This window comes from Carassius auratus, chromosome 45, assembly GCF_003368295.1.
Source record: "Carassius auratus strain Wakin chromosome 45, ASM336829v1, whole genome shotgun sequence".
NCBI lineage: Eukaryota > Metazoa > Chordata > Actinopteri > Cypriniformes > Cyprinidae > Carassius > Carassius auratus.
The window spans coordinates 11,606,077-11,628,596 of NC_039287.1; the positions used below are offsets into that span (position 1 = coordinate 11,606,077).

At 35.8% G+C, this 22,520-nt stretch overlaps 3 protein-coding genes across 4 annotated transcripts; 1 reads left to right on the forward strand and 2 right to left on the reverse strand.

The window, feature by feature from the left end:
• Positions 1-1,364: 1,364 nt before the first annotated feature.
• sirt5 (sirtuin 5) lies at positions 1,365-10,715 on the reverse strand. Its single transcript, XM_026233550.1, has 10 exons — positions 10,478-10,715; positions 6,858-6,983; positions 6,635-6,768; positions 5,149-5,220; positions 4,507-4,660; positions 4,203-4,290; positions 4,045-4,098; positions 3,218-3,341; positions 2,693-2,808; positions 1,365-2,453 (listed from the first exon to the last, which is right to left on the reverse strand). The coding sequence occupies exons 2-10, from the start codon at positions 6,955-6,957 to the stop codon at positions 2,381-2,383; spliced, it is 915 nt and encodes a 304-aa protein (XP_026089335.1). The 5' UTR covers positions 6,958-6,983; positions 10,478-10,715; the 3' UTR covers positions 1,365-2,380.
• A 451-nt stretch (positions 10,716-11,166) lies between these two features.
• Positions 11,167-17,909, forward strand: LOC113063275 (tripartite motif-containing protein 16-like protein). 2 transcript variants are annotated; one of them, XM_026233546.1, is made up of 8 exons: positions 11,167-11,240; positions 11,528-11,691; positions 11,833-12,260; positions 13,112-13,207; positions 13,340-13,573; positions 13,642-13,801; positions 14,131-14,190; positions 14,316-17,909. In XM_026233546.1, the coding sequence occupies exons 3-8, from the start codon at positions 11,922-11,924 to the stop codon at positions 14,846-14,848; spliced, it is 1,422 nt and encodes a 473-aa protein (XP_026089331.1). In that variant the 5' UTR covers positions 11,167-11,240; positions 11,528-11,691; positions 11,833-11,921; the 3' UTR covers positions 14,849-17,909. The 2 variants fall into 2 exon arrangements, with proteins under 2 accessions (XP_026089331.1, XP_026089332.1); XM_026233547.1 differs by lacking the exons at positions 11,167-11,240; positions 11,528-11,691 and having other exon boundaries at positions 11,776-12,260.
• Positions 15,631-22,158, reverse strand: LOC113063284 (transmembrane protein 205-like). Its single transcript, XM_026233558.1, has 4 exons — positions 21,998-22,158; positions 20,516-20,669; positions 19,568-19,731; positions 15,631-18,381 (listed from the first exon to the last, which is right to left on the reverse strand). Exons 2-4 carry the CDS (start codon positions 20,613-20,615, stop codon positions 18,079-18,081), a joined length of 567 nt encoding a protein of 188 aa, XP_026089343.1. The 5' UTR covers positions 20,616-20,669; positions 21,998-22,158; the 3' UTR covers positions 15,631-18,078.
• Between the last annotated feature and the right edge of the window lie 362 nt (positions 22,159-22,520).

Genomic DNA, 22,520 nt, shown 5'->3' on the forward strand with positions numbered 1-22,520 from the left:
CTTGCGGTCTTTGCCATTGACTACTTCTGAGACGTATTTCCTGTATTTGGACCAAGTGCTCAAGTGAGGATGAAGACCACAAGTGTGTGTCAAACTTTTCATTACCTGATGGGACACTGATGGACTAGAAAGTTGAACTACTAGACTATTTCCAGTACAGAACCTATAAAATTTTGCACATGCGCAACTGAACGAATCACTCCCTGAGACGACTCGTTCTTCCCGAGTCTCATTAAAGATTCGTTCAAAATGAATGAATCTTTTAAGAACGACCCATCACTATCATGAAACACAGACGTACAGCCAAAACCCCACCCCACCCATCTCGAACATATATACATCTAAACAGCATTTTAGTAACACTGTTAGTCTGTGAAGAAGACACATTACATTTCTTATACGCAAATGTGAATTCTTTTGCACATTTTTAAGTCAAATAAGTCAAGCGATTGTCTCTTATTCCACAGTCCTGTGTTAACATGCAAAGATTTAAGAATATGCAAAGAAAATGTTGCTTTTCTGCTGCTTGGTTGTACAAGTCATGACAGTTAAAGAGAAAGAGAAAGGGAGAGAGAGATTTACAGCTGGACCGTGGAATCTGGCATCGTACTAGACAGAATCAAGGTGACCCGATGCCACAGGGGTGCATGCACTCAAACAAACACACACTCAAACTCGTCTACTGACTTTGACCAAAAAAATACATACATATGCCAGCGACTGGCTAAAAAGGCACTATTTTATCAGTAATCTCTGACAAATTTTGCAGTCAAACTTCATATCAATCAAAACACAAACTAGGGCTGTGTGAAACAAAATAAAATAGCAATGAGGTTTAGCACGATTTTCAAATGGCAAAATCTGCAATGTTAAGAAAAATGCATATTTGTAGACTGAAACAAGGAACTGTGTTCATTTACACACAAGCAGCTCATGATCCAGTGTTTCAGTGTCTCAGAGCGGCTCAGCTTGGAGTAAATGCTGCTCTAAACAAACTCGTCTCGACATGTGCAGAGTTTGGGTCGTTTATTATGTGCATTTGGGAACACAACATGCGCCAATCATCTTTCCATAACCGCAATGAGAAACACTTATCAACAAACAAGACATTTTAAGAGCTCCTTGTTTTTTTTTTCTTTTTTTCTTTTTTTGCCATAATAAATATTAGTATCCTTTTTTCCTATTGTACTGTAAAATAAAGTTATTATTTTCCATAAATACTGTTTAAGTGAAAGATTTCAGTTTAATAGTTTTATTTAATGATATTATAATTATATATATATATATATATATATATATATATATATATATATATATGATTTAATGATATTATAATTTTTTATATATATATATATATATGCATATATTATACTCATAATAAAATATTAATATTATAATCATATTAAAAGTCATACTGACATATATTCAGTTTTTTTTATTATTGTTGGCCAAATTGTGCCCTAAGTACAGAAAACCTGGAGGTATATATTGTATTTTTATATAGCTTTTAATTTTAATTTGATCTAACACCAACCATAGAATTGAAAGGAAAACCAGTCATAAATCCTGTTCTTGAACTCTCATGTGTTCTCAAGTTATTCCCTTTGGACACTGTATTTTATGGTCTGACTTCATATCCACTGTCTGTCTGTGATCAATTTGACACAGCTCATTCAAAATCATTATATTGCATTTATGTCTAGTCCTAAATGCAGGGTTCCCACAACATTTGACCAATCAATATCAATGATTTTTCCAGCCAGTTATTTTAAGCTGATTGAATATTTCAGAGTTGATCATATCGAAAACTTACTCATGATGGAAATTTCCATAACTCCAATACTATTATTTTCCTTGAGTCTGGAAGTAACGATTTGTAAATTCCCAGGGTTTCCATGACTGTGGAAACATCATAGATTATCTAAGAAGTTACCCATGAATCAGCTGGAAAACATCTACTAAGGCTGATGATACACTGGGCAACTTTTTGGGCAATGTTGCCATCATTGGGCATCCAGGTGAGACACAGAGCCCACGACCGATCTAAAATATCCAGATAAAAATCTGTTACCCATTCTCAATGGGAAAGTGCCCAAGCAACAAAGTTTCCCAGCAAAATTGCTCAGAAAGTTGCCTGTGTATCATCAGCCTAAGACCCACTCCCAAAAACACAACTTGCACAGACTGCTGCTACATAGGCCAAGCAAACAATCAAAGACACTATTTAAAATTGAATTTCAGCCGAGTTTTGCAGTAAATCTTCACCGCACACAGACCATATGAAAACCAATCACATGAAGGCATGAACCAATCCCATGTGCTCTCAGTTAAAGTGCTCTATGCAGTGGGCATGAACGAATGGGTCATGCCTTCTTTCTCCTTAAATGACCTCGCTCTCGTGGCGTTCCAGGGCGGGAGGCAGTGTGACACCACAAGGACCCTCAAAGTGATATCTGTTGGTGAGAAACACATCTCAAGTCAACCACACGCAGGTGTTCAATCTGTTTTGTGGAATCTACTGTTCAGTGTTTGCTGTTCAATGTGACAGCGAGACAAGTCACTTAAGAGTCAGAGCGCGTGTGGAGGCTTGTGTGCAATAGAGCAGTTATGCATTATCCCGTTGAATGGGGCTGACTGAGAGGCATCTCTGTGACTCATGTTAAGGGATAGTTTGTGTATTTGTATGTCTTACTTAAAGCGCATAGTAGCAGGTGTGCACTCCATGTTGAATTCAGCTACAGGCACTCCTCTACTTGCCACCTGAGGAGCGAACATGGCTGCTGGGTAAACTAAGGAGGAGGTGCCCACCTAGAGACATGAAACACAGAATACAGTCAGAGCTGACAAATTCTTTATGTAAAGCTGTCAACACAAACGTATCTGTATGAGGGATTAACAATATTGTTTTATAGATATTTTAGGCAGACATTTATGTTCCATTCCCAAACAGGCAGCTATCTTCCGTTGGTCTTAGTACACAGTGTAACTACATAAGGATCAAGTTTTAAATAGGAAAACTATAGAAACTCCTTGGTCATTTTTGAGCAAGATGCTAATGGTCTAATCGGATTCAAGGAACTATGCTAAGCTAAGCTAAAAGTGCTAGCACCAGACCCGGAGATTGGCTGAATTGATTTGAAAACAGTAGAAATCTATTTTTTTACTCTAGGGGAGTTGGAAAATTAAATTAATAGTGCATTAATTAGTTATCACTCACAATTAAGCAGAGATCACATATTTCCAGTTCCTGCTCCACAGCGGTGAGAATATCTGAATCCAGAGTCTCTCCGAACCAAACCACATGAGGCCTCAGCAATCCGTTACAGCCACTCCTGTCACACCTATAAACACAAAGTACACTAACATCTGTGAATATGAAACATTAGACACGTGGATATATGATGCCCACTGTTGGAGAAAAAGTGTTACTATTCACAAGTCATTTCTCTTCTGTTCTCTTCTGATCTTTACATTTATTTATTTTTTATAAATTGCCCCAAGTCCAATCGTTGTTGGAGTTATTTAAATTTAAATGGACTGTTTTGTATTGCAATGCATTTAAAATTGTAATTTATTCTCGTGATGCAAAGCAGAATTTTCAGCAGCCATTTCTCCAAAAAGAGTTGTGCTGCTTAACATTTTTGTGGAAACTGTGAAACATCTTTTAGGGGTCTTTGATGAATCAAACAAGAAAGTTTAAAAGAACAGCATTTATTGGAAACAGATTTTTTTTTCATAACCATGTGATTGTTTTACTGTCACTTCTGATCATAGAAGCTTTTATTTATTTCAAAACCCCAAACAGTGTAATGTTTAGTTCCCAGTTCCTTGCAAACTGTTAAAAATTCGAAAGTTTAAAAATGTGATCCTGCACTGAACTATGCAGAACATTTTGCAGTTTTGCACACAGCTGCGTTTATTAAATACTTTGGCAAATATAATAATGGAACGGCACCTGGTAAAATAGCCGTATTTAACAAAGCATCGCATTTTCTGATTAATCAGCACAGTCTACTGCATTTAATAAAGCCCACAGTCACAAACCTGGGCAGGTGCTCCACTGGTATCCTGGCATCCTTGGCACTGGGGTCAGGCTCTCTGAGAATTGAAAAAAGAAAGAGAAAAGCAAATAAAGAGAGTGCAGTCTCTTGTGGTTTAAATATTTGATGAAATAATGGTGATGTGTTTGCATGAGCTTTTACCCTTTCCCTTCAAGAGCAGGACAGATTGGACTCTTGTGGTTGGCTTTGACTTCTCCACAGCTCATGCAGCGGGTTTTAAATAGACTACCTAGAGAGAGATTGAGAGAGAGAGAGAGAGAGAGAGAGAGATCAGCTGAGGGGAATAACCTCAATTTGAAGGAATGATTTCATGGAAGGATGTGACAAAATCCCCACCAACCTAACAGATGCCCTATCAATTTCATTTTTGTTAATCGGACATTAACCAATAATAAATGTACAGTAATGGCGTCATGCTCCAGTCCTGGTTTAGCTGTTGTCTCACCGTGGATTTCATACACATGTTTGGAACCAGCTCTATGGTGCAGCTCATCGATGTTCTGAGTGATGATCACAACACAGCGCCCCTGTTTGCTCAGACGGGACTCACACTCTGCGATAGCCAGGTGTGCTGGGTTTGGCATCTTACTACGCATTACCTGCAATATTAAATACAATTAACTGAAATATGAATTTATTTTTTGTGTAATGATTGTTTGATTGAAACCGCTGTGTTTAAATATATAATGACATGTGATGCTAAAAGTCACTAGTAAAATTTGAAAAAGGTAACAATAATCATCTCTCTGTGGTAGTTTATAGTTATAATATAGCGAGTTTTTTTTTTTGGGGGGGGGGGCGGTATTTGTGCCTACAAGTACAATTTTGGTAATGTGAAAACAGTAATAATAACCTTTTTTTAATGCAATCATCCATAACCGATCTACTGTCCTATTGTAAAGTAACTCCACCCCCTTGTGGATGCTGTGTGAATTTCAGTCCCAGAAATAAAACTGACATTCCAGAAATAAAAACTTGCATAAAGAAATTAACATCAAATTCATGAATATTACAGTGAGGTGATCACTAAAAGAACCAAACCGCATTATGACATTGGTAACCATTTAGTCAGTAATGTGTAACCCACCTCACGCCTGTAATGGTAAAATTCCCAAACTAAAGAAGGATCTCGAGAGAAAGCTTCAGGTGTTGCCAAATCCTAAAAGACAAAGAGATGAAAAGAGAGAAATGCATGATCTTACAAAGATTCATTAAAATGAATCCAACCCCAATCCAACAGTCACACAACTCCACAAAATATTATATTATTATAGTTAATTTTTTCTTATGTATATGTGGTGTGAAATTAAGAACATGTATTTATTCTGTTGTCAACTAATTGTTATATTTACATTTGATTCAACTTTAAAAGGTTGATTAAAATGTTCATTTTATTATTTACATGACATCCTTTTTGACATTAAAATGTAATTATAAAGATTATTGTAATCTACCCCAAAAATAGTTATACATTCAAAAAAAAAATAATAATAATAATAATAATAATATATATATATATATAAAATAATAATAATAATAATTATAATAATTAAATAAAATAAATAAATAAATAAATATACTAATAATACTTTAATAAATTAATAATAATACTATTTAATAAAAATGTTTGCTTGCTTACATGTGGTGTAACTACAGTGTTTTTATGCTCTGCTACATGTTGCCTGACAAATTTGGTCAGAGCTGTCAAACAGATGTTGAAAGTTTACAGTCATTATTTACAATGCAAAATGTAAACAACGTTTTACGGGCACATTTGTATATAATTCTGAATTATAAATAAAAGGCTTACAGTATAATTTACAACAGGTACCTACTGTCCCACACAGATTCAGTGAGGTGTTTTACATACCAAAGAAAAAGTAAAACTTACCTCTTCATTTACAAGTGTATTTAGGCTTCTTTATGTTGTCAATTAGAGCGTGATAGGGCCTTATAGTAACTGTGCTTACGCTTATGCTCTGCCAAGCACTATATAAGTCAGGGGATTTTAAACTGAGGTATGTGGACCCCAGAGGGCCGCAGGGGGATGGCAAGGGGACCGTGGACAATTTGATGTGTTTTTTTAGAGCTGGCAAAGTTAAAATTAAGATATTAATTAAATATGTGTAATGTATATTCACATTCACTAAATTTTATACTATTTTATTATACTATTTTTTATTAAGAAATCTGAAAGACATCGATTTCAATCAATTTAGATTCTTTATTTTTCTAATATATATATTTTTTTCTGCTAAATATTTCTCTAAAACAAAAATAATAATTGTTAAAACGCATACATTGTGAACACATACATCATCTTATTTTAATAAGATAATATTTTATCAATGTGTTTTAGTATACTGACAATGTAAAAGACACTTATTTAATTTTGGAAAATAATATTACATTTAATATTCTCCTTTATAAATAGCTACCTATCAACAGGAGGGTTCTTCACAAAGTGATTGTCATATTTGAGACCTAGCATCAAAAAGTTTGAATTAGTTTGAAATGTGAAAGTTTGAAGTCCTATGTGGAAACTAAGATGGTAAAAATGATGTGATGTGTACCTGTGCCTGCCACTTCCTCCAATAGCCCTCCTGTCCTCTAAACGTTGGTACTCCACTCTCTGCACTCACTCCGGCTCCAGTAATAATAGTGATGTGCTTGGCATTAGCAAAATCCTTGCGAAACTCTGTTAAATCTGCAAATGAAACAAAAGGCAAACCATTTAGTTCACAGGTCATCCACTGCCACACACACATAGTGAAGAGAGTCTTAAAAGTGCTTTACTTGAGCTTGGTCTTGCCATCTTCGGAGCGCTCCAGTTCAGTCTGACTGCCGCACACAGCTGAGAGGACAGTCCTCTACACGTCAACTGCCGCACAATCATTGAAGGTTAAATGTCAATCTGCACAGCTAGAAAATCCAAAAAATAAACACATCAACATCCCAAAATGCAACAAACTCACCAGCAGATATATACAGAATCAGAGAATGAGATTAAAGCACTTCCTCTTTCTGTAAGGAGCTGTTCCTTTGCTAGAAAAGGAGGTGTGTCCAGGAAGCAGTCTGATAGGTTGGGAAATTCTGGAAACATATCCTTCTATTGATATTCTCAAAAAGCGATAAAAACTTTATTATTTATAATAAAAGTTTCACTTTAACTTGAAATATTATGACTTACATATGTCTATTATGACTTGAGAATTATGAAATAGATTACTATTTATAGTAAACATAAAAAAACTCTTTCGTGCATTGTTTTTTTTGTTGACAAAAATTCAATAAACAACATAAAACTGTTAGTTCTTATATTTTAATTTGACTAAATTAAAAATATATAGTTGTTGTTTTTTGCTATTTATAACTATTTATAACTATATATATATATATATATGCTATTTTTGTATATACAGTATATGTACTAAATATTTATTTAAATATAAATGTTAACATTTAAAGAAATGTAAGATTTACTACATTGTTAAAGTTAACATTTAAAAAAATGTATTTTAACCATTTAAATGCAATCTAGAAATATGATAACAGAAAACACTGAATAAAAAAAAAAAAAAACCTTAAAGTAACATAAGAGACACTTAACCCGAGAGATTGCTGTTGTGCATTTTATAATTGTTCTTGGTATTTGGGATATGTAGGACCTAACAAGTATAATACCTAAAATTAGTTTTTGTGCAGGAAGTAGTTTTCGCAGAAAAAGATGTCCTCATGTGAGGACAGTGGGTCTATCATAATGTGAAATGCTGCAAAGCAGTTTCGTTCACTTTGCAAGCACAGATGCACATTGTATGTCATGCATCGTACACGGGATTTCCCAGTGCAGCCTTGTGCTCTGCATTCATGCATTTCATTCATAAGTTATGTTATGTCCTCGGTAGAGGACATCGGGACTCAATTTCTTTTTTTTTTTTTTTTTTTAAATGAAAAGACATGAATGAAAATGCATAGGCAAAAACAATAGATTTCTTTTAAAACACCAATACATTTTTAATGTTCAAGATTTTATTTTATTTTTTTAACCAAACTTTGTATAAAGATGATTCTCAACTATGGTATAACAGAATGATTCAATATACCATTTTTCTTTCTGCAAAATGTGTGTAAAATTACCATTAATGGGTTTTCTCATTATATACAATGTATCTATAAATTAAATCTAATTTGCATATTAATGTGTTTTTGGGGCATCATGTAATGAAAAAAGAAGTGTAATAATGGGAGTAATAATTGACAAGATTTTCATAATAATATATAATATTTCATAGAATATTGAAATATAATTTCTTTCTCTATTAATTTGTTATGTCTCCAAAAATGCGTAATAAACATGCTTTTAGTCCCGGTGTCCTCATGTTAGGACATGTATAAAAATCAATGTCCTGTTTAGTAACAGAAAGTCATATTTTGATTTGAAACCCCATAACATTTTCCTGAGATGTTGATTTATGACACATAATTAAAAAATTAGACAGATTTAAATGATAACTACAAAATATTATCATATTTCCATAAGAGTGTCTATAAATTAATTTCAGACATTTTGATGACCAAGGAGAGGGAGTGGTCACGTGAAAGATCCAATCATTTGGTATCTCTGAAAAGCCCTGAATGTGCTCTGTACAGGACATCCAGACCTAAAACTGTGGCATGAACAGTCTCAGAGAAATTCACTAAAATATAATGTCCTCATTTGAGGCCGCAGGGTCTCAAGGAAGTAACTGAGCATTAAAACTGACTCATGGATCATTGCTGTTCTGTTTTTATGTCATACATCTTAAAAGATTGAAATCATATTAGTTTGTTTCATAACAATATAATAATTTAATAAACTTACAGTATGGGTAACTTTTAAATATTGTAACTACTAAACTGTTTCAAACCATTAAAGAGCCACACAGATGGGAAATCAAAAATTACCTGTATTACAGTGTATGATGTAGCTGTCCATCAGTGTAAACAATGTGCAAAGTAATTAAACCAAAAAGTAGACGATTTATAAAGTTATTGGCTTCTAAAGTAAGGAGTCGACTCTGAATCGCTGAAACGAGTCGTTATAGATTTCAAATCTTTTGCCCATCTCTATGTACGTCACTAGGAACACTTTGCATAATAATCTCCGCCTACCGTCTTGGGAGAAATGAAACTCTGACCTGCCCCACCCCCCACACAGACGCTCTGGTTGGTGTGATAGCATCATGTCGAGGAGACAGTGTGTTTTTAATTGTAAAGTTTGTTTTATTTTCACTGCCAAAGAATGAAGATCAGAAGAACCAATGGCATTTCACTGATGACTGCTTTTCTAATCTCGGTGAGTTCAAGGCGGGATTTTCAAAGCGTTTGGCCATAAAAGAGGGTTCATTACCAACTTTATTTAGACCAACAAGCATCTCCGATATTCAGATTCAAACTGAAGCGCGGCTTGAATATGCCCACACAGAAGAAAAAGCAGCGAGACTGTTCAAGTTTTTTTATTTTACTGTTTGCTTCGCGATGAGAGGAATAAGACATAATTCACCCCAAAAAGATGCTAACGCATTGTTTACCGTGAAGGTGTGTGCGGAACAACCAATCAAAACTATGTCAGTTGACCAATCAGAACACAGTATGCTACCGAAAGGTGGGGTTTAAGGAAACTGAATCTTTTGAACAGCTTTGCGTGAACCGTTTGGGGATCTCTGAGAATTGAGGTAATTTTAAAATGATATTTTGACAAAATGACAATGTTTTTTAACCTTGGATGGATTTAAACCTAATGTACAGGACTTATAAACAGTGACAGGAAGCTTAGAATTTTCATCTTACTGGCTCTTTAATACAAAATTTATAATATTATCAATATTAACTTAAATTTGACACCACAGTGTATGCCCATGTTTATATCATTATTTGCAGCCTATTACATTTCATCCTGTTCATTTTATTGCCAATGTGTAAATAATCAAGTTAATTAATACAGTCAAGTTTAAAACACTAATTAAGTGTCTGTCTGACCTGAGCATATTTCTGAATATCTGGTATGGTATACCCCTTTATTTGACCTAGTTCCCAAATATATATATGCATGCACAAGACTCGTGGCACTATTGCAGGATCGCAGGAACATGAAAAGAGGACAGAACTGAGATGGTGAAAATGCAAGTAAAACTTTAATAAACACATGTGGACCTTGAAGGACCTTGTGAAATGACCACAGCTCTGCAGAGACACTAACTTCGCAAGTTTAAGTGCACAATAGTTTCCCGCTATCAAATAAACCTATTGACTCCTTTATAATGTGAAAAAACACTTGATACTGTAGGTCAAAAATGGACAACAAAGCAGCAGTAAATGTGCAACAACCACGTGACTGTAAACTATCTGTTTGACAGAAGGAAAGGAAAGTAAGTTACCTGACTCCTGTCACACAGACTGTGTAGATGTAGTCCGACAGAGAGGAAGGTTAAATGTGTATTTATTACAGCCACTCAGTTGCTGTCATGAGCCAATGGAAGACAACAACAAGAACCATATTAAGACGACAAACGTTACTCTTAACTTTCCTACTAAACACCTCTGAGGGGTTGTTGGCGGCTCAGAGAGCTCAACCCTCCATAGAGTAACATTCAAATCTCCGAACACATTTGGAGTTATTAATTATATTTGTTCACTATAAAGTATAAAGGATTACGTAAAGTCATTTCAAGGATTGTTATCTGAGCAACAAGCAGACTGACTAGCCACAGTAATATAATAAAAATCACTTTTGACAAGCCTTATCCAGTAATCACATTCGACTGTGAGTGGTCCATCCGAACCATCGCGGAGAAAAGTAACGGCTGTCACGCGTAAATACGGTTCTTCAGCGTCAGGCTAGACAATCATTTGCAACTGAATAATGACATTAATAAACTTTAATAGCCAAATAAATTATATTAAAAGGGTGAATATTTTAAATATGACATTTATTATTTAGAGACGTATTACTTGACCAATAAGAGAAGACGTCTGAGACACTAAACCCCGCCCTTTTTTACTTTTCATTCTATTCGCTGTGAGTGAAGACAGCCGGTAAGAGCGACCTCTAGAGTGAAGAACATAACACTGTCAGTGGTTGGATCAGAATAATGAAAAATACAGCAGAACTTAGATGATTTTCATTTCATCCATAGCCTGGTAAGTCATTTAAAGTTAATTTGATTTTCAAAAATTGGATGTACTGTCCTCACTTTGCCCATCCGTTATACATTTCCATTATATTGCCTCTAATTAGCAAATTATAATTAGCTTTTATATATATTTTGTTCTACATACTAAAGGCCTAATGCATGTGTTTGTTGTGCTTGTGAGTTGTGTAGTTGTGTTTAACAATGATTTTAAAGTTGCATGATTTATTTACTCACACCTTTTTATATCTGTGCACATTACATTACAAAAATCCACACCCTCTATATCTCCCAAAGTGCCCAAAAATAATCCAGAGAGATCTTATGAAACGTCAGCCTGCACGCATTCATCCAGTGGACATGAACAGACACGCACCGGAACAACCAAGAACCGACGTCGTGGGGTTGATCTTTCCAGAAGCTTTACTTGTGTACTCAAAGCTGTGAATCACTTTTCTGAGGTAAAGCTGAAAATACTCATTGCAAAATAACAACAACACAGATTTAATGACTTCATTAAGCTTGTGACTTTACTGAAACATGAGCACTGTGAGGCATACTGTACATGACAAACTGACTCCTCCCTTTACAATCTCATATAGCCTACAGACATTAGTGGGAGGCTCGAGCAAACGCCATACTCTCTCCACGACGCTGCTGTACAGTCTCTCTTTCTCCTTAACTGTAAAAGATGGCAGAAGAAGAAGCTGGTGTTTTCGTCAACCAAGAGCAGTTCAGCTGTCCCATCTGTATGGACCTTCTGCGGGACCCTGTGACCATTCCTTGTGGACACAACTACTGTATGGAGTGCATTAAGAGCTTCTGGGAGCAAAAGAACCAGAAGAAGACGTGCAGCTGTCCAGAGTGCAGACAGACCTTCTCGCCGAGACCTGCGCTCAACAAAAACACCCTGTTTGCTGAAGTCGTTGAGAAACTGAGACAGACTGGAATGCGTTCGCCCACCATCCCTGGAGTTAAGAGTCATGAAGTCATTGCGAAAAAAAAGCAGGACCTCGTCATGCTCTGTCAGGTGTGTCCGACTTCTCTTCTGACTTTAAATGTGAGGCTAGAAACTGTATAAGAGCTAAGCATCGCAAGAGCTTTGTATTAACTTTCGTAAATAAGTCATTAAAAGATCAGTTGACCCTCAAAAGTATTTTAACACTTAATCCTCAAATGTGTGAATGTATTTAAAATTATATTAAAAAAAAAATCTAATTAAAAAATAGCAAAAGTACATTATACATCCCATAAATAAAGTTTTAAATGATTAAATAGATTAAATTATGAAATAGATCAAATGTGTGGGTATAAATATGCATATAAACAAACAAACAAAAACATGGAACCTACTTTTAAAATGTGTTTTCTCCAATAATCTTTGTTTTATTTACAACTATATAGTATATATATCTATATATATATATCTATATATCTATCTATCTATCTATCTATCTATATATATCATCACTTTTGGAGTGAGTCACATCACTGCTTTTTTTCCCTAATAAATATATTAATAATGATATGTCCGGCTTTTTTGCTTCATCTTGATAGGACAGCTTATGGTTTTTAACTATGTCTCAATAAAAAATAATAATAATAATTATATATATATATATATAGAAATGTTGAAAATATAAAATAGTACAAATAAAACTGTGAACTAAATAAACTAGGAAGCAATAAAAAGAAATCCAGTACAGTATGTGTTATGAAGGAGAAAAAAAAAGGTTTGAAATGTTTAAAAGCCAAAACATGTTGGTATTATTAAATGTATAATTCAAGTTTTTTTTTTTTTTTTTGGTTTCCTCGTCACATGTTTTTTTTATTTATTTATTTTTTATAAATTTCTTCATGCATGTATCCTTTGGTCTTCAGCAAGAGCTTAAAGAGTCACAGAAGGGATGCCAGCAGGTGATAAAAGAGCGCGAGTCGGAGCTACAGGATCTGAGTCAGGCCATAATCTCTCTCAAGGTGAGTCTATTACTGACAGGAGCTGGAAAATCTCAATGGACATGTGGGATAGTGTTGGTCAACATATGAGCCTTCATTAGTTAGAGACCCAGAGAAGCTCTTGGACTCATCACTCCTCTGGTTCTGTGACAGAGCTCTGCTCAGGCAGCAGTGGAAGAGACAGAGAAGATCTTCAGCGAGCTGATTCAGTCCATTGAGACACTGTGTTTTGAGGTGACAGAGATGATCAAAGCAAAGGAGCAGCTGGAACTAGACGAGGCACATGGATTCATGGAGAAACTAGAGCAGGAGATCGCAGAGTTCAAGAGGAGAGACGCTGAATACGACACGCTTGCACATCTTGATGATGAAACTCAGTTCCTGAAGGTAACATCAGTGGTTCAGGGCACTAAAGTTCAGTTGTGGGTTTGGTCTAAGAGAGTTTATTTCCTCAGAGTTATGAAACACTGTGTTGTCAGCCGGAGTTGGTGACCTCTCCTGCGGTTCTAGTCAATCCGGACTTCTCTTTTGAGATGGTGTCGAGAAAACTCACGTATCTGAGTGAGGACATTAAAGGCCTGTGCCAGAAAAAATTGGAGAAATTATCAAAAAAAGGTAAGTCATCATCTGAATGTGTTGTCCTTGTAAATGTATAGTATATTCAAAAAAAATTGAATAAATAAATAAAATAAGAAAATAAATCCTTATTTCCAAGATTTTAAATGGAAACCACTCACATGTGAGGTTTTCTAATCTTGCATGCTTTTGTTTGAAATGTTTATGAAGAGTTTCACTTACTGTTTTTAAAGAACTGTCAGAATTCATACAGTATTCAAGAAGTGCATGCAAGTATGTCGAACACTAAAACATTAAAGGAAATTGAGAAAAAGGGAAACATGAATATTTAAAATGCCTGCACTGTTTATATTTTGCCTTATTATTAGTGACAAACCTGAAGTTTATTCCTACCCCTGAACCTAAAATCAGAGAGCAGTTTCTGGAATGTGAGTAACACACACACACACACACACACACACTCAAATGTGTAACAGAAAACAATACAATCTGCAACAGAATACTGGTTTTGTTAACCTTTATATTCTTTATAATAATTGTCTCTGGATTTCAGATTCGGGTCCCCTGACTCTGGACCTGAACACGGCTCACAGAAACCTCAGTGTTTCCTCAGAGACCGGCGAGGTGACGTGCAGCAAAACCTCTCTGTCCGTTCCTGACCACCCAGAGAGGTTTGACGGCCATTACCAGGTCCTGTGCAGGGAGAGCGTGTCCGGCCGATGTTACTTCGAGGCAGAGTGGAGCGGGAAGGGTCCCGTGCACATCGCAGTGTCCTATGAGGACATCAGCAGGAAAGGAAAGAGCACCCTGTGTGCATTTGGACACAACGCCCAGTCCTGGAGTCTGGTGTGCTCTGAGGATACGTATGCATTCTGGCACAACGGACGGGAAACCAAGATTCCCAAAATGCAGTGGGCTCGCAGGGCTGGCGTTTATGTCGATTTCTCTGCAGGAATCTTGGCGTTTTACAGCATCACAGACTCAATGAATCTCATCCAGGTAATTCGGACTTCATTTACTCAACCGCTCTATCCTGGCTTCAGGATTAACGTCGGGTCTAGTTTGAGACTCTGTTATCCACTTTAGTGGCATGAAATGGTGTTTATTCAGTTCCCGAGTATTTATGAGAAACATATGAATTATGAGAGGATGGGTAATACTTCACAATATGGTTCCATTGGTTAACCATATTAGTTTGCATCAATAACAATGAAAATGCTTCTAAAGCTTATAGAAGTCTTAGTTAATGTTAATTTCATCAATTACTAATATAGGCTAATATTACAATCAAAAGCTGTATCTGTGAAAATGATTTAATGGCCTATGCTAACATGAATTAACAATTAACAGCTGCATTTTTACATTTGTGATTGTATATATTTGTATTTTAACGTAATAAATATGTAAAAAAATGCTAATTTTTCATTAACGTTGTTAACTAATGGGATCTTATTGTAAAGTTTCACGTAAAGGACCAACACACTCTCATTGCAATTGATAACTATTATGAGTTTTGGCTAATTCACATCATACAAATTCATACTATAATCACCACCGTGTACAGCAGTTACATTTCCCTGTAAAGGTTAGATTTGGCTGCTGTGCTGATTGTAGAAATGTTTTCTGGAACCTTGCATAGAAAAAATACAATGATCAATCATTTTCTGGAACCAGAGCTATCTTTTTTTTAAAGTAAGTCCACATATATTTACAAAATGTTCTTATTTTAGTGCTTTTGTAGTTGTTTATAAATATATATTTGAATTATATGCCAGTAAAATATTTAACTCCAATTCCAGAGTCTCCTTGACATTTAATATGCACAGTATAAACCTGTTAATGAACCAAAAAACTGAAGAATCTTAGACCAACATTTAAAATTTATTTGGAAATAAAAAAACATTCAACCCACTTCTATACATTACACAGAACTGCACAGCTTTACATTCATCACAAATTCAGACATTAGTCTTCATTCTTGAAGGTAATGTGTAATTTCTGCACAAATGGAACTGCAAAAATAACTCTTTCCAAACAGGTTTCCCAAACACCCTTAATCTGTTATTGGACAAACAGACAAACAGTCATTCACACAATAGTTGAACCAATGTTGCTGTGTCAGGCTGGTTGCTTTTCACATTCACTGTGCCGTTTAATATAAAAAATGACATACTTGAGCTTTACTTAAAGAGATGCAGTATAAATTGCAATTACCTTTTATTCAGGCAGAAAACCTGATAATGCAAACTTTTCTTCATCTACTACTTCATTTGCATGCGCAGACAGGAATGACATTTCAGCTAAAAGAATCACGGAACTTCAATAACAGCACAGTAATAATAAGCAAAAACTATGCATTTCATTCTATTGACCACATGTTTCACTAGATGATGTTTTAAGTCAAGTATAGTAAATAAAACCATTAAAAGAGAGTCCATGGCTGCCGGTTCATTTGCATTGATAAAATATAGTCAATCCTCAATTACAGGGAGAAACCCATAGCCTCACCAGCATCTTACTGGACACAGTCATAACAGTATTAAAATTGAAATATATCTCTATGCAAGGCACAGTACTGTAATTGATATGAAGATACAAAAATATGATGGACAGACAGCAGATTGTTTAGGGCGAATAAAAAACAGGAGCTACATTCCAAAGTAAGGTGTCACCATTATAACAATGGTGCTTTATATCAGAATACACACTATTTTATATGACTAACACATTAGATAGGCACATCACATGTGTATATGACTCTGCAACACACAATGTGTCATGTACATCCAGGAAGTCCGGTTTGTTGTTGCTTAACATCTGCAAAAGGCACAGTGTGCAAAAGCGGTCAAACAGGACATAACTTGTTCGTGTTGAATCTGTCACAACAAAGGTCAATTTGATGGATCTAGATAGAGTACATCTGTAAATGTGTCGTACCCGCATAATTCATAATCCAGGCTGCCATAACTATATGTGCAAAAGTTTGGGGTCGGTAAGGGTTTTTATGTTTTTTGAAACATCTTTTGCTTAACAAGGCTGCATTAATTTGATTTAAAAATGCAATTAAAAAACAAATATTTAAAATAAAAGTATTCTCTTTAAATATATTTAAAAATGTATATATATATATATTTTTCCCGTGAAGGCTAAGCTGAAGGATTCAGTTTCACATGATCCTACAAAAATCATTCTAATATGCTGATCTGGTGCTAAAAAAATTATACAAATAATAAATCAATTCTTATTATCCATGTTTTATTGAAAAAGTATTTTTGTGGAAACTGACCGAATTCTTCCCAAATTCTTTGATGAACAGGAAGTTCAAAAGAACAGCATTTATTTCAAACAGAAATCTTTTGTAACATTATAAACGTCACTTTGATCGATTGTGTCCTTACTAAATAAAAGCACTAATTTCTTAAAGAAATAAAAACTTATTGACCACAAACTTTTGAACAGGAATATATATAGTATGAAGTATATTTAGTACAACAGTAGAAGTGTAAATAATTTACATATAAAAATTTAATATTAATTTATAGTTAATGAAAAATATTTAGTTGTATATTCTTATTTATAATATATTAGGCACATATTAGCTCTGAGTGGACAGTCATAGCTGTATCCAGTGCACTGAATCAATACTAAACACACTGTAAATCAGTATATAAAAAAAATAATTTGTGTTTGTGAGTCATTAAAAATACTTGTATAACACACACAAACACATTCTGTGGTGCAACTGCTGCTGGGTGCATTTAATTTCAGCTCTATTTCAACAAACAGCGACAGAACTCTAAATCTACAGCCAGATGAGAGCATCATTTGCATATTCATCCCTGTTAAAAGGTACTTATAATGAGAGATTGTGCGTGAACATATTGCTACATTCAAACCCATTCCAGGAGAACAGGGTGAGGCTGGCCATTGAAACAGAGAAATCAACAAGTTTGACTTATTTGTGACAGAGTGAGGTTGCCTTCATTGAGAAAACAGAAAATATGTGCCATAACTTCTAGAACGTCAAGAAAAGTTTTGAAAATGTCCCATCCACTTCCCATTTTTGTTCAATTATGCTCATTCCTCAACCATGCAAATCTTATAATTTAAATATTCAGAGCCATTATCTGTAACATTTACAAAAAAATGTAAAAAAAAAAAAAAAAAAAAAAAAAACTAAAACTAGCACAACAAATATTAAAAAAGACAATCTGTAACAATAATGAGCAGATTTGTCGGGAGGTAATCCAGTATCTAAGAGCAGGTCATCGCTGCCGGAGCCACACAGACGTTTGCGTTGCATTGCAGGAAGGTCATCAGAGTGTGGTGAGGTTTTCTGCCAGGTAATAAAGACTGTATCCATTACATACGATACAGCAGAGGTTACACAGGGAGGACAGCAGGTGATACAGCCACAGCCGACCACTCAGCTTTTTATACTTGGGGTCTGTCTCGCAGAGCTTGGCATATGCTTCCCGATTGGATGAGAGTCCGATGTCCTGACCCAATCCACAGGCCTGCTCAATCAGGTGCATGTCTGCCATGATTTCTGAGGTCATCTGACCAAACCACTGGGCATTCACTGCCGCCACAGTCACACAGACGAAAAAAATGAAGATCTGGGGAAAAACAAAAAACAGAAAGCTGGTGGAATCAAGAGAGAGTCTGTTACTTACTGTGAACATAATGGGGGTGGGGGGTATAATGCTGTTTCATGCATTCAGAGTTGTTTACTCCGTTACAACGTTTCAAAAAACTATTTGGATGTATAATGGGAGTATTTCTGTGCCAGAAATCTTACTTTCGGGTTCATACAGTTTTTTTTTTTTTTTTTTGATCGTGGCCCTTCATGACGTAGTAGACGCGGGTGGAACTCCTTTTATGGGCATTTCTCCCGGAAGGGCACGGCCGCGTGCACATCGACCAGAGTGAGACCAGATCGCGCCCACCAACACGCTTCATCTGGCAACACTACTCCACGGGACTCGCCCGGGAAGAATGTCTCCAAAAAGAGCGTTTTTGGTTGTCAGGGAATGATAACTTTGTTCAGCTTCATAAAAAAACCCGCGTCATGTAATCAGTGGATACAGTTTATTTTTCCGGGGACCGGCGCAGCAACGGAGTTTCACATGTGTGTTTGTTGACAAACGTTTTATAAACAAGTTCGACGCTGGATTTGCACATCGTTTGATACTGAAAGATGGAGCAGTCCCAGCTATAAAAGATCCCAGTCAGGATTCAGGTAGGTGGTAAGGTAAGTGAAACGGCAGCAAATGTCTGTGTTTTTTTGGCATTAGGCGCTCAAGTGCTCATCACTCTTTAGCTCCGCCCACAGCACGCCTCCAGGAGCTCTGCTTTTTTCGGAGAGCTGTATCTTTCTAACACTAAAGACTTTTTGGAAATATGAAGGATTCAGTACTACTCTATAGGTACTCAAGATCAACATGAGATTGGGTGAAACTGTGCGTGTTATGTACCCTTTAATAATTCAGACTGATCCAGTTCTCAGATTCAATCCAAAGATTCAGTCTCACTGTTTTTTAGCTCAGGTAAAGCTAAAGGAATTGTCTGTTAATAATAAACATTTGGATCTTCTTGTGTTCTTTTTAAAACTCGAATGCTCCAGTCTCTATTTATTGTAATTGAATGGAAAAGAACGACAAGCTAATTTTTCAAAATATCTCCTTTTTTGTTCCTCAGAAGAATAGAAATTCAACAGGTTTGGAAAGACATGTTAATAATTTTTGTGGGAACTATTCAAATAACATCTTTTCACAATATCTGGGAACGTTATGTTCTGCATACCTGGAAGGCCTCTTTGTCATCCAGCATGTTGCTAGGATGGTACATGGCAAAGATGGTGAGGTTGCAGAAAGCACAAGCTGAGCCGATATGCAGGTAAAACGGGAAGAGCCGGCTCTGGATGAAGCCAAACGTGTGTCGGTTCAGATGGCTGTCCATTACAAAGCCTGAATAATAATAATAAAAAAAAAAAGTTTAATTAAGTTAACCTAATATCAAAACCTTGTTTATAACAGAATACTAGTTTCATGTATTAAACTATCCTTGTTCGTAAAGAAGTGCACTCCAGCATACTTTTTACAATGGCACTTATGGAAAAATATACCTTGAATTTACCTAAGTGCAAACTGAATTTAAGGTTTTCAGACACTCATCTGCAATTTACAACTACATTAAAATACATTATTATTAAAATGCATTTTAAAACGCAATTGTTGAACAACTTAAGTACATCTTTAATTGTAATTACTTCTACTGTCTTTGATATACATTTATAAATTGTTCTACTGAATAAACAAACAAGCATTTATGGTCAACTAAAATTTCATTTCTATTTAAATGTGTATTACATTTAAATATATTTGTAATTACTCATTTTAATTGAAGAAGCAGCAATTTAGTACACACACACACACACACACACACACACACTTGAGTAAATGTGAACGATAAATGTAATATGCATTTAAAATTAAAATGAGGTACTGATGTGCTTTAGTATGTTAGTCAACATTTTTTTTTAAAGCATGACAAAAGATAAATAGTAAAATTATTTTATATTATACTTAAAGTAAAAGTGTACTCCCTTTAAGTGGCCTTTTATTAATTTTACATATTATAATTTTTTTTTTTTTTTTTACACAACTTTCTTAAATTAAGATTGAAAGTAGCCTACACTAGAATCATTCTATTAATGATCTGCCATCAATGAAAAACAGTGATCACACCTACCTGATATGAAGGTGACCCATATCTGCATTCCCCAGAAGGTGGAGAGAAACACGAGGTGAAGGAGTTTGGCAGTGACGGGAGGCTCTCTGTCTGTAGACATTGTGACAGGCGCGCGCGTGATCGTCTTTCACCAGCCTCACTCACGGTCACTATGCTGTTTAAAGGTGTGACACAAAAATACCATCTGCCTTATTGTTCTTGCATCACACAAGGTTTATGTGAGACTCACGGGAGGTCTTAACAGTTTTAATATGTTACACAAGTCTTAAGACCTGTACTTGATGTGATGCACTCTACAAAAACACACCCTGCGTTATAAACAAAAGAGCTGGAGGTGATCACCTTTCACCTACATGACTAACAGAGCATACCATAGTGGAACAAACCTTCTCAAATCAGCTCTGTCACCTAATATAAATCAGGCACTCTGACTGCAAAGTGTGGTGCTAGCAAAGCAACAAGACAAATGGAAAATGCACTTGAAAGGTAAAACCTATATTGTTCAGCACCCCCCCCCCCCCCCCAAAAAACAGCCCAAACAACAAAACCTAAAATAAGCTGCTTCCATATCGAAAATATACATTTTACAGTCACTGTTACACATTACACACATCTGTATATATACAAAATTACTATATATAGGCTAGTAGTAATCATAAAAACAGACTATTAAAAAAAAAAAAAAAAGAGCTCACTAAGAGCTCAAAGACTACCAATTCACCCTCCTCACATCAAGATCTCCTTAGTCTGCCTCGTGGTCAGGTACAGTTTTATCATTGGTAGAATATAAAATGGATTAAATATCTCAATACGAACATTTAAATTAATTATAATGTATGCAATGTGTAAAAGGTTTAACTTGCGGGAAAAGGGGACTTGGCAACCCTGACTCCAGTCACCATTCACTTCCATTGTAAGGAATTATATGCCTTTAAAGTGAAAGAGGACGGAGGTTGTCAATCTAATCTAGTATTTTTTGTGTTCCACAGAAGAAATATAGTCATACAGGACATGAGGATGAATATATAACAATTGTTCATTTTTGGGGAAACTGTCGCTTTAAGAATGGTAAGCGTGAATGCAGGAGTCGTGCACTTACTGTGAAGGGAGAAAACAGGCTGATTCACTATGTCCAGAATGTGGACTGTGTCTCAAAACCTACTTCGCTGCCTACATATACTGCATTTCTTCTGGACACTTTAAGGAAGCACGCGCCTATAATGCCGCTAATAAAGCCGTCTGCCTAGTCTAGATGTTGAGACACAGCCATGGTGTCCAAACGTCCAAGGCTAATGATTAAGCACAGCGACACTCTCCAACAGAGGAAAGTCCTTTACTGTTTGACATGGCACCAAAGCAAAGACAGACAAGTACACGTAGCACCTCATTTCTGTTGCGTCTTGTGAAAGCTACACCTGGATTATGAAGGACTGGATATCATATTACTGCTACATGCTGTCACCATGATACCGTTCTACTTACCGGACGATCACCCGTGACTGTTTAAATCTTCGGTGGCCGGTTGCGCGTCACGGCCAGTAGCAGCACCATAAATGTACGATAAAGGAACAGTAGCTCTCGGACTGGCAGTCGGACCGGTGGGCGGGGTTTATCCGTACTCTGCGATCAAAGCAGGTTTGGCGGCTTGTGGGCGTGGTTTTGTATACTAATGTGCGTGCTTTATGTAGACAGGTTTTCTTGATTACGGTAATTACTGATTTAAGAAAACGTGTTTGTTGTACATTTATAAACACGCACACGTCAAATTTTCTAAATGGGGAACAAAAGACATTTATTGGTTTATATACAAATAGTTATAAAAACAAGGCGTATAATCTAACCCACACCTTAACCAAACCTGTCTCAATATTTATTCACACCCATTAAATCCAGACGGAACGGTCTCAAGTCTGGGTGTGAATGTATGTTTATATTGGGTCACCAAAATCTGTTTTTAGAAATAGAAAAGAGGTCCTCCTTTGATAAGATTGAAAACTAGACTCGT